This window comes from Elephantulus edwardii, unplaced genomic scaffold, assembly GCF_000299155.1.
Source record: "Elephantulus edwardii isolate Elephantulus edwardi_28Jun2011 unplaced genomic scaffold, EleEdw1.0 scaffold00200, whole genome shotgun sequence".
NCBI lineage: Eukaryota > Metazoa > Chordata > Mammalia > Macroscelidea > Macroscelididae > Elephantulus > Elephantulus edwardii.
In genome coordinates, this window is record NW_006399950.1 from 242,191 (window position 1) to 254,607 (window position 12,417).

A 12,417-nucleotide genomic window follows, 5' to 3' on the forward strand; every position below is an offset into this window, starting at 1 on the left:
TTAACTCATTCAAAATTACATAATAGACTGGGGTTTTGCCACATAATAAAGAACATCAACTGAACCACAGTGTAACCATATAACTTAAAATATACAGAATACAAATGTTAAAGATACCATAAGTCATGAAGATGAAAAGACTCACCATTGAAGTTTACATTGCGAATATACTTCAACAACTTCTTGCCCCCAGCTTGCTCCATCTCTGGACAGATCCCACGGTAGTCAGCACAGAGATCCTTGTTCATGTGATGAAGGGCGTGAGCCATGGCATAGACCGCATCAATCACAAATTGAACCTTCCCCTCTTGTTCATAGTTGGAATCTTTCCCAATTCTCTCTTGCCCTGCATATTAAAAACACACACACACAAGACTGGTGCTGAATAGAATGTCTACATTAGTATTAACATATTTAAACAATGTTCATGCTTCAAGGATTCAAACTCTACATGTACATTTTTTCCTTCCTACACAAAGTAGTTTTAATAGCTACTGGTGCTTTGCTTTATCTTACTCCTATGCTCACACGTTATTGTTGCTGCATGCCATCACGTTAGAACCATTTCATAGCTGATCCTCAAGTGGGTGTTCAGAGGCAGTAAATCATAGAGGAGAAAATAATCTTTTCTTCTCCAGCAGAGCCGCTGGTGGATTCAAATGACTTGCCTTTTCGATTACAGGGTAGCTTCTTATCACTAGGCTGTCAGAGCCATCTAGGTGGGAATGACTGATGGCTTACCCTCCAGCAGATTCTCAGAGGTTGTAAACTGCATGAGAAGAGACTGTTCATCTTTCTCTAATGGAGATGATCTCTTTCAAACACACGCTCTTGGGTTGACAGCACAATCCCTTGCCACTAGATCATCAGAGCTTCCTAAGTCCAATGAATAGCTGAGTTCTATCCATTCTCCCTCTGAAACAGTGAAGAATTTCAATTACTGACAACTATTCTTTGCATATCTTTCTCATCATCTGTAGAGATAACTATAATGCTAAATGTTTATTTGCCCATCCATCATTACAGATTAATTTTTTCAGTCTATGCAGATAATCGCCTCATCTTCATACTCTAAATCCTTCAGTGTCTCTATCACCTACAAGACAAAATGCATCAAAATCTTGTAAGACTGTATAACAAAAAAATCCACAGCAGTCTCTTTTTATCAAATATAAAGCTCATGAACAAACTTTCACTTATGTCATAAATATATTTTCTTTTCATTATAATTTATCCAAATAAAGATCCAAAATTCACTATACATCTTGCCTCTCCTTTTTTTTTTAATCTAAAAATGTTTTCTTTGTCCTGTGTATGTGTTTAGTGAGGGATGAAAAGTGACTGAATGCCCATGAAGGGAAATAAAATGACGAGCAAGCTCTATCTGCAAAACACAGAAAAAAAATTACAAATTTTCAACTCAGATAGATGGGAATGGAATTGAATTCAAGTGAGCAGATGATGATGATTGACAAAACTGGAAAGAAATTATCAGCACATCAAACCCTGATATGTGTGATCTTTTTCTTGAAATGGTTTCTTAGGAAGCTGAAACCTCTACTCATTGTTGCTTCCATGAATCTCAATCAAGTTATTCAAGTGAAGATGATAAAATACTCTGTTACTTTATCTTTCAAAATGAAAATTATTTTTACATAAAACAAAAAAAATATTGTTGCTATTAGCAACAAATCAACTACAATTCAGAGAGACACTATGAAGAACAGAGCTTAACCTTCCCCTCTCCTGTACCTTCCTCATGCCCACTGTGACGGTCAATGTGTCAATTTATCTTCCTTTCTTTTGCTGACCTTCTATCTTTCCTAGTACGGTGTTTATTTCTATGGATCAGTTTCTCTTGAAAATATAAGTGAGGACAAAATAAATGAGACAAGGTTTTACCATCCTTGGCTCTAAGGAGCATTATGGTTGTACTTCCTTCAGGACAATTTTATTACTCTTTTGATAATCCTTAGTATATATAATACTCTTTGCCAGCAGAAGAGACCTGGGAGTAAAGCCCCAAACCCTAAAGTTCATAAGTGACAAAATGGGACCAACCTTGGAAGGCTTAACCTATGGTATGAAGAGGTCAACAAATATAGCCATAAATGCAAATCTGGAGAGGATAAAATTGATGAATGGGATCTTCTGAGGTTTAAATCTCTGTTCTCATCAAAACCTTTTCCCAACAGGGTAAAAACAAAGCCTATCAACTGGGAACAAACATTTGACAATACCATTTCAGACAAGTCTCATGACAAAAGTTTACAAAATACTCCTGGGCCCCCAGAAGACAAAGACTGATAATCCAACTACAAAACAGGCAAAAGACATAGAAAGACTTTTCCCAGAAGATGATATTGGGTGGCCAACAGACACATGAAGAAATGCTCAAATCACTAGCAATAAGAGAGATGCAAGTCAAAACAGCAATGAGATACCACCTTACTCCAGTAGCAGTGGCAAAGTTTAGTAGGACAGTAAGCAATAAATGTCAGAGAAGATGTGGAGAGATAGGAATTCTCATATACTGTTGATGGGATTTTTAAATGTTAGAACCACTCTGGAAGACAGTCTGCATTTCCTAAAGAAGCTAAGCATAGAAACTTATATGACCCCACTATTCCACTACTAGGAATATACCACAAGTAAATTAGAACTGAGACACAAATCGAGTTTTTACACCAGTGTTCAAAGCAGCATTAATCTCCCACATATGAACATGGAAACAATCCAAATGTCCAATCGCAACCAAACAGATTAAGAATTATGGTGCATTCATACAATGGAATACTATGCAGCATTCAAGAGCAATGATTTAGAAGACGACTACGTAACTTGGAAGAGGCTGGAGAGCATTATGCTGAGTGCACTTACGCAGTAGCATAAGGACAAATACAGCATAAAACCGTTATTGTAAAAACGGAAGGATAAACATGTACAGGTACTCAAGGGAGGGATGGGGGATTCGAAGAGTGAGGATAGATGGAGTGAAAACACAGGGCAGCACAGTTTGGTGGGTGGAGAGGGGCGTGAAACAAATGGGAAGGATCCAGGTGGGAAAAAAAGGTAATGACGGGCAAGGTCCGATGATGATTAGTTTTACAAAACATAATGCATGAGAATGATTGTATGACACACAATGGAAATGAAAGATTATCTAAAACATAATGCATATGAATGAAATAAAAAACAATTTACATTTTCAGTGCAATCCAATACAGATAATAAATTCATTTCTCCAGGAGATTGAAAGGAAAATTGTCAATTTTATTTGGAGAGGAAAGAGACCCCAAATAAGCAAAGCACTTCCAAAGTGTTGCTGCTGTTGTTGTTATGTGCCATCGAGTCACTTGAGACTCATAGCAAACCTATGTTCAAGAGCCCTAAACGCCGTTCTATCCTATGCCAACCTTGCCATCTCAAGCACACTCATTCCCACCACTCCAGTCACAGAATCGATCCAGTTCATCGAGTCTTCCTCTCCTGCGCCGTCCATCTACTCTCCCAAACACTATATCCCTCTCCAAGGACCAGTTCCTCCTTTCAACATGCTCAAGGTATGTCAGACAAAGCTTCAGAATCCTTGACTCCAAGGAACACTCCGGCTTCGCTTCACCCTCTCCAGGACAAACCTGTTTGTTCTCCTAGCAGTCCATGGTATATTCAACACTCTTCTCCCGCCCCACAGCTCAAAGGCATCAATTCTCTTTCTATCATCCCTATTGACTATCTAACTCTCTGATGCATAGCACGTAATTGTGAAGACTATAGCCTGGATCAGGCACACCTTAGTCTCCAGCCTGATGTCATTGCTCTTCAGTATTCTTGTGAGATCCCTCACAGCTGACTTTCCCAATGCAATTCATGTCCTGATTTCCTGGCTGCTGTTACCAACAGTGTAGAAAAATGAAATGGGAATCACAGCTCTCCCCGATCTCAAAACCCACTACACAAAGGCAGTAACCAAAATAGCACGAACAAGTTATCAGCAGATTTTATAGGCACATTGACAAAAGAACGTATTTTAGACTAACTTGGAAATAATCATAAGTGGTTCATAATATGACAAATCAATGACATTGAAATTAAAAAATGATGAATTGGAAAAAAATTGTGTCATACATATTTGCACAATAAAATAATGTTGTTGTTGTTGTTGTTGTTATGTGCTGTCGAGTTGTTTGCGACTCATAGCGACCCTATGTGCAACAGCCCTAAACCGTGCTCTATCCTGTGCCAATCTCATTGCCTCTGACAAACCCATCCCGAGTACCCCAGTCACTGAATCAATCCACTTCATAGAGGGTCTTTCCCTCCTGCACTGTCCCTCCACTCTACCCAGCATGATGTCCCTCTCCAAAGACCTGTCGCTCCTTACAACATGTCCAAAGTATGTCAGATGAAGCCCCAGAATCCTTGCCTCCAAGGAGCAGCCTGGTTTAATCCTCTCTACGATGAATCTGTTTGTTTTCTTGGCAGTCCATGGTACATTCAATACTCTTGTCCAGCACCACAGCTCAAAGGCGTCAATTCTCCTTCTATCCTCCCTAGTCACTGTCCAACTCTCTGATGCATAACAGGTGATGCAAAAACCATGGCCTGTATCAGATGGACCTTAGTCTCCAGAGAGACACTGTTGCTCTTCAGTATTTTGGAGAGGTCCCTAACCGCCGACTTTCCCATCGCAATACGTTTTTTTATTTCCTGGCTACTGGTTGCCAAGAGTGTTGACCGTGGAGCCGAGCAAACTGAAGCTGTGAACAATCTCAATCTCTTGGCCATCCATCCTGATGCTACCGATTGGTCCAGTGGTGAGAATTTTTGTCTTCTTAACACTGAGCCTCAGTCCATATTGAAGGCTGCAGTCCTTGACCCTCTGCAGTAAGTGCATGAGGTCCTCCTCAGTTTCAGCGAGCAAGGTTGTGTCATCTGCATAACGCAGATTGTTGATAAAAAGAGAAAATTTCCTTTACTGGGATAATTTGTTTTCAGAAGACTAGATTAAAAAATTCTGACCTTCCAAAATGTAGACATTTGGCTTGGCAGAGAATGTTCTTTATGCTGGGCTCTTTTTCCACAAGGAGCAAATTCTGATGGTTCAGTGTTTCATAAATCAAGCAATATTTGTCAGAATAGTAATGTTAGCTGGGCAAAAGTTGGGCTTAGAACATAAGATGTGTTAGAGAAGGATCTTTATGGACTGCCATAGGAAACTCAGTCAGATGCACAGAAGCTTCTTCTGAATTTCAAGAGTAGACTTGCTAGGTAACAGCTTGGGAATGTGACTAACCTTTCAAGATCTATCTCACCAGGGAAATGATAGCCTAAGATTTGAGATGGGAGATTCTGAGTAAATGCAAAGTCCAATAATGGTTAAGAAGACTCTTTGGGTTGCTGCTGTTGTTAAATGCCTCAATTTTGGCTATGACTTCTAGAGACCCTATGAACAAGAGACTTGAACCAATGCTGACAGTCCTCAAGCCTTATACTTCCTGTTCCACTGACTGTTAAAGCCAGCATGTGGCTCATTTACACACTTTTGGATACTGTAACACATTAACACTTGCTGTACAGAGATAACTTGTGGTTGTTGTGAAGCAGAACACTATGACACTGATGTGTCAAATGCGATAACGGTTACCCATGGTGCACAGTGTTTGGTGGCGCTCCCCGGTTGAAACAAGTTTGGAAGCAGGAGTGGCATCCACTTCCCAAATAGCTTGCCTACGGAAATGCTATGAACCTGGAGAAAGGATGAAAGTCATGCAAGTGTCCAGGACTTCTGTTCACAGGGTCGCCATGAGTCGCTACGACTCAATGGCACTTAACAACAATAAAAAATAAGTGAAAATTCATATTTATACTTAAGCACCTTTCTTCCTTTCCCTCAGACCTGACACAAGACAATAGGATTTTCACAAAATCCTCACAGACATTTAGCCCAAAGAAGTAGGTAATTGTTAGCACTACAGAGCCATTGGATTTCCAGGGTGGCTCAGTCTGTGAACTCAGCTGCTAACCAGAGGTCAGAGGTTTGATTCACCAGAGCTACTTCTGAAGGAAGACTTGCATATGTCGGAACATACTTCCAATAATTAGTCACCAGAAATCCTATGAAGCACAGGTCTACCTTGATGCACAGGGGCTCAGCATGAATTAGAATCAGCACCAGCTAAGCACCTGAGTTTCTCTTTCTCTCTTTTGTTGTTTGTTTTTTGGTCTGCTTTGATTTTGCTGAATTATTAATTTGTGACAGGGTCATTTTATATTTTCTATTTTAATTATCCAACTTAATCACTACATCTCCTTTGCATGTGATTAAAGCTTTACTATCTTCATTTCAAACATGATAAAGAACTTTGAGAAGATATGGATGGAATCCAAATTCACTCAAGGGTAGTTAGGGTGGCCTTGGGGCATAGACTCTCACTAGCCCAAACTCACGTTTCTTTAGAGCAGTGATTTTCCTGATTTCAAGATTGTTCAGTCTGTTTTATCCAATACATAATATAATTTATGTTTATTTTATTCTTTCTATCATTTTGCTATCTCACCAAAACAATGTTCACAAAGCAATTTCCCACTAAATTCATTTGTGTGTCTGTAATGAACTGTCCAGAAGGTCTGGCTTCACTAGTTGTATAGCTAGCAGTATCTCCATGAGAAAAGTCATTAGAGCTCCTTTCTGGGAGGGTTAGTAGGTTGGATAACCCACTGTCAGAAAAGGTTACAGCAATGAAGTCCATTATGGACATGAAAATCGGGTCACTTTTATCAAAGGCAGGAAGAAAGAGTCTAGGTCTCAGGATAGGGTAAGGATAGGAAAAGATTTGGTATGAAGGTAATTCAGCTATTTTTAAATTCAAAAGAATATTATAGGTGCCCCTTAGTGTTACAAAGTGCTCATGAACTCCAGTGCTGACCAACTGCAGTACTGGTTTCCTCCACTGCATTCTAAGCAGCATGAAAGCAGGTCCTTCCCTGACTCCCTGCCCATCATAGCACTTGAGCTTAGTTCAGTGGTAACCAGAAAGCAGCCGTAACATTAGGAAGTAAATAAGTGGATGGATGTTTCCCTTCTGATGACTTTGATGTATAAATGGACACATGCATATCTCAATCGCTCACATTTATTTGATTTGGAATACTCCTAAGAAGTTGCATTTGTAGCTCAGTGATTATTTTTAAGCGTATTTTAAATAGTTATAAAAAATCATTTGGAATTCTTATCATTCAAAACCCAAGCACTTTGTTTCATTAGTTTATTATACTGTTCATGGTAACAATTAAAACAAATGATGGTACGGGATTCGTCAGAGGTTTATCTATGCAAAACTGATTTCATACTCCTGGCTGGGATTTGAACCAATACTTAACAGCATGAGCACTTCAAGCAACCTGCAAGCTTAGCCTTCAAAAGAGCAAAGAAAGTGTTAATTACTGCTAGATGGACAGGCAAAAAGAATGCTTTTATACCTGCATTTCTCTAGCCCTGCAATACTTATGTTCCTGTTCTTTTTTTTTTTTAACAATCTAGTAGAATCCAATTTATTTTTTCAATTTGTCTCCAGCAAAGCTTCCTTCTGTTAGCTTGCAGACATTTCCATGCTGGACAGAGAGAGTAACGGGAGGACAAAGGAATGAAATTACCTGTGCATTTGCGATCTGTGTCTTCTTTCTTTGACCCACTAATTGTCAACTTGCAGTTGAAATTCTCTTCCCAGTACTCAGCAAACCACACATTTCTTCTATTGTTTTCAAGTGTTCGGGACGTAAAGTAGGCATCAAACCCTAAAGAGAATCAAATGAAAAGGTTAGAATTTTGTGGAGCACTGTTGGCATGTCTGGAAAGAAAAACATTAGTGATGATTTGTCTGTTATCAGACTGGATGGCCTTTCTTGTCAATCAAATATTAATTACAATAATGATGGCAATGTAAAAAGAATGATATTCAAATATTGCACACAAGCAAGATATTGCTGAAGATCAAAAAATGACTACATCAGGAGAGAACTAATAAACATGCAAGCCAAATTAAGAAGAGACCATGGTACTAGGAATATCACAGAAAATGTTAGATGGATCTTGGCTAAAAGTGGAGAATACCAGAAGAAGGTCAATCTCTGTTTCAATGACATTATTCAAAGAAATTTGTGTGGATCACAACAAATTGTTGATAACCTTAAGAAGAATAGGAATCAAAGAGACCTTAACTGTGCTCATGCAAAACCTATATTTGGACCAATAAGCAGTAGTCCGAAGAGAGCAGGGAAACACTGCACGGTTCAGGATGAGGAAGGCTGTGCATCCTATCTCCATAACTTTTCAATCTATATGCAGAACAGATCATTTGGGAGGCTGGACTTTATGAGGAAGAATGTTGTATCAGTATTGGAGGAAGACTCATGATCAACAACCTGTGTTATGCAGATGATACATTCTTGCTTGTTAAAACCAAGGAAGATATGGGGTCTTTGCTGCAGGAGGTTAAGGACTGGATGCTTCTATATGGATTGAAGGTCAACATCAAGAAAACAAAGATCCCCACTACTAGGCCAACTGGCAGGTTCATGACAGATGAAGAGATCAGGACTGTTAACAACTTCAACTTGCTTGGTTCCAAAATCAACACTCCTGGCACCAGCAGTCAGGAAAATAAAAGATTAACTGCACTGTGAAAGTCTGCTTTCAGGGACCTCTCTAGGGTACTGAAGACCAACCATGTCAGTCTGGAGACTAAGCTGTGAGCGATACAGGCATAGTCTTCACAATTATTTGCTACGTGTCAGGGAGCTGGACAATAACTAAAGATGACAGAATAATTGATGTCTTTGATTTGTGGTGCTGGAGAAGAGTGTTGAACATACCATGGACTGCCAGGAGATATGTCCTAGTGAGATTGAAACCAAGCTGCTCCCTGGAGGCAAAGATTTTAAGCTCCATCTCACATATTGGACACATGACCAGAAAGGATCATTCCTTATGGACATCACGCTTGGAAGAGTGGAGGGACAGCACAGGAAAGGAAGACACTGGATAAGATGGATTCAGTGGAAAAGTGGGATTCGGTTTCTTAGAGATGTTGAGATTGGCTCAGGATAAGGCAGGGTTCAGAGCTAATGTACACAGGGTCACTATGAGTCACAGGCAATTTGATGATATGGAACAACCACCACCACCACCTATGACTGAATCACCAACTCCAGTTTTCAGGTAGATGCATGGTCAATGAAGAGTCAATTTTAAATGAAATCCGCCTTAGCGAGATTATAGTTGTTAGTGAGCTAAGGGATGGCAAAACCAGCAGAGGATGTTCTGTGTCTTCAGTCAGGCAGCTCCACAACTGTCTTCAGCATAATCATTAAGATATAACTAAGAATTTCAGTGCTTACGAAGTACCAGCTTCTATGTTAAGTATCTTTTCTTTTATTCATCCAGTATCCTCTTCAGTAGCAGTTGACATAACTTCTATTTTGTGGATGAAAAACAGGGGCTTGAAGGACTCGGTAAGGCACGAAAGGCCAGCCAACAAGATTGACTGACAAAGCAGCCCCAGTGAGAAATTTAAACGCAGCCATGACTGTGAGGAGGACACAGGAGCAGACAGTGCTCCTTTCTGTTGTACAAATCAGTAATAACTCAACGGCACCTAACAATGAATGCACATATTCTTATTCCTTTTTTTCTTCTTAAAAATTTTATATTAGTTTGCATATAAATTTGTATACATTGTGTTTCACGTATTCCTTCACTCACATTGTGTTTCATACAATCTTATTAATAACTGATAAAACAGATGAAAGTTTAAAATAGTAAATACAAGATATTATTGCTGTTATACACCATCAAGTAAATGTGACTCACAGCAACCCTCTGTATAGCAGCTCTGATGCCTGTCCTTTCCTGTGCCAGTCTCACGGACTCTAATACACCTACGCCCATTACCCCAGTTACTGTGTTAATCCATCTCATCCATGGTCTTCCTCTCCTGTGCTTTCTCTCCACCCTTCTGACCATGATATCCTCCTTCTCCAAGGATGGATCTCACTTGGTCTCCCAGTGGATTTTCAGGGGCTTTAAACTGCATAGGAGGACATAGCTCATCTTTCTTCCAAGGAGATACTAATGAATTTGAACTGCTCACCTTTGGGGTGGCAGTACAACTCCTTACACTATTGTGTACCTTTGACTTTTAAGCAATTAATAACTGACTCTCCAGTGGGTTTTTAGAGGCAGTAAATCATGGCAGATTTTCCAGCCTTCTCCCATGGAGCTGCTGGTGGATTTCAATCACATGCCTTTGGTATGGCAGCACAACTCCTTACCACTAGGACACCAGCACTCCCTGTACTGCACTAGCACTAACAAAAAAGAAAGCTGAACATAGAAAGTCTGGCCTAGGCAGTGTGGACAGGGAGGCATGTAAGGCACATGGTCCAGAGGCCTTGAGAGCAAGAGGAAGTAGGTGGAGGGTGCATCCTAAGACCCCTGCATGAGGGGACCACTGTTGATGGTGGCCCAGGTGGGAGCCAAGAGAGCCTGGAATCCAGATGGCTAGTCTGCCCTGGATCTGACCCCAGGTTGGCCCTTGCCCCTGCCCCCAGGACTCCCAGTTGCCTTTTGAAGGCCAAACCCAGTGGAAGTTGCAGTCTTGGTCCCCACTTGAGACCTCTGCTAACACTTCCTATTTTTCCACTAGGACACATCTGTGCGAGGCAGATCTCTAAGTTGTAGGTAGGTGGTGGTGGGAGGCCATGGGAGGCCAGGCAGGGTTCCCTTTGCCTCTGGCTGGTGGTTGAGCTTTCAGATGGCTGGCTATTTGAGGGGAGAAGGTGAGATGGGGGGGGGGTAGAGGCTTTGACCAAGGCAAAAAAAAAAGCTGGAATGGTTATATTAATTTCAGACTAAGCTGAGTTTAGAGAGTAAAGACAATTATCAAGGATAAAAGGGAATTAAGCAAGAAAACCCAAATAGAATCCATTGATATAGTCAGTTAGAAATCATGGTGAATCCAAATATCATGGAGTAGAACTACAGAACCAAGAAATTTTGTTTTGCAAATGTAAGAGAAGATTGGGAGGCCTTCTTCCAGTGTACAACTACGTGGGTTCACAGTTAACCTTTTGGCTAGCAATGGTCTTGTTGTGTACTGTCAAGTCAGACCTTATTTATAGCTGACCCCGCACCCCCATGGGTTTTCAGCGGCTGTAAATTATCTAGGAGGTCACTGCCATTTTTCTCTCAGGAAGAAGCTGGGATACTTCTGCATGGTAGCATAATTCCTTACCCATGGTAAGAAGCTGCTCTACAATATTGAAGGCAGGCTATTTGAATCCTGAGGAAGAAGAGTGGTCAGTCTCTTCCCGTATAAGTAACTGCATCTGAAAACCCATTAGAGGGCCAGCTCTGGATCAGTTTCAACTCAATAGTAAACAACAAAAATTCAACAGGGTTCCAACGTGTTACCTCCATATACTCTAAATAGGCATTGCATTAGGATAAAGAATCAATTCTTCAAGAAGTAACAATTTTAAGTTTGCATATGCTTAAGAAGAAAGCAGCAAATAGATGTAATAAAACCAGATAGAAATGCAAGGAAAAAACAGACAAATCCACAATTTTAGTTAGATAATTTGACAACTCAATCAATAAAATCTAATTAATATTTATAAAGCATTCCATTAATTTTAGAAAAATAACTATTCTTCTCAGGTTCAAAAGAAAAAAAACCACACTTGGAGCCATAAAAACCAGAACAGGAAACCAAACTCATTACCACTGACTTGATTCCAAATCCTGTCAGCCCTGTAGGACAGAGGACAACTGCCTCACAGGGTTTCCAATGATACATCTTTCCTAACGAACCTGTCTCGAGAGTATTCTGCTTGACACTTAATTCGGGATCCTTGGACCATAAGACACACTTTGTCAAATATATATCAGTAGAAATCATATTAAGTTTGCATTGTACAACAATGGATTTACAGGTCTTATAGGTCTGTCTTGGAGAGGCTGAAACCAAATCTCTCCTTGGAGGCTAGGGTTTTGAAACTCCATCTCACGTACTTTGGGCACATGGACAGGAGGGACTGGTCCTTGGAGGAGGATATCATGGTCAGAAGGGTGGACGCACAGCACAGGACAGGAAGACCCCAGGTGAGATGCAGTGATACAACAACTGGTGGGTGTCGGAGTCAGTGAGACTGGCTCAAGACAGGGCAGGCTTCCAAGCTGTTGGACATATGGTCACTATGAGTCTCAGACACCTCAAGAGCATTTAATAAGTAGAAATATACCACAGTGAAGTTAGACCTTCTCTACTTGCCACCTAAAGCTCAGAAGCAGCCAAGAAAATGATTTTATTCTTGTATTTCTATTCTTAAATTGTTGTTGTTGTTATGTGCCGTCGA

At 40.3% G+C, this 12,417-nt stretch overlaps 1 protein-coding gene across 2 annotated transcripts in view; it reads right to left on the bottom strand.

Annotated features, from left to right (window-relative positions):
* Positions 1–12,417, bottom strand: part of GRM7 (glutamate receptor, metabotropic 7) — a 730,124-nt gene that overhangs the window by 220,659 nt on the left and 497,048 nt on the right. For both annotated transcript variants that reach the window (XM_006897077.1, XM_006897076.1), the window contains exons 5-6: positions 7,657–7,797; positions 146–346 (exon numbers count right to left, since the gene is read on the bottom strand). In XM_006897077.1, coding sequence (XP_006897139.1) covers positions 146–346; positions 7,657–7,797 — 342 coding nt within the window. The remainder of the gene's footprint in view (positions 1–145; positions 347–7,656; positions 7,798–12,417) is intronic.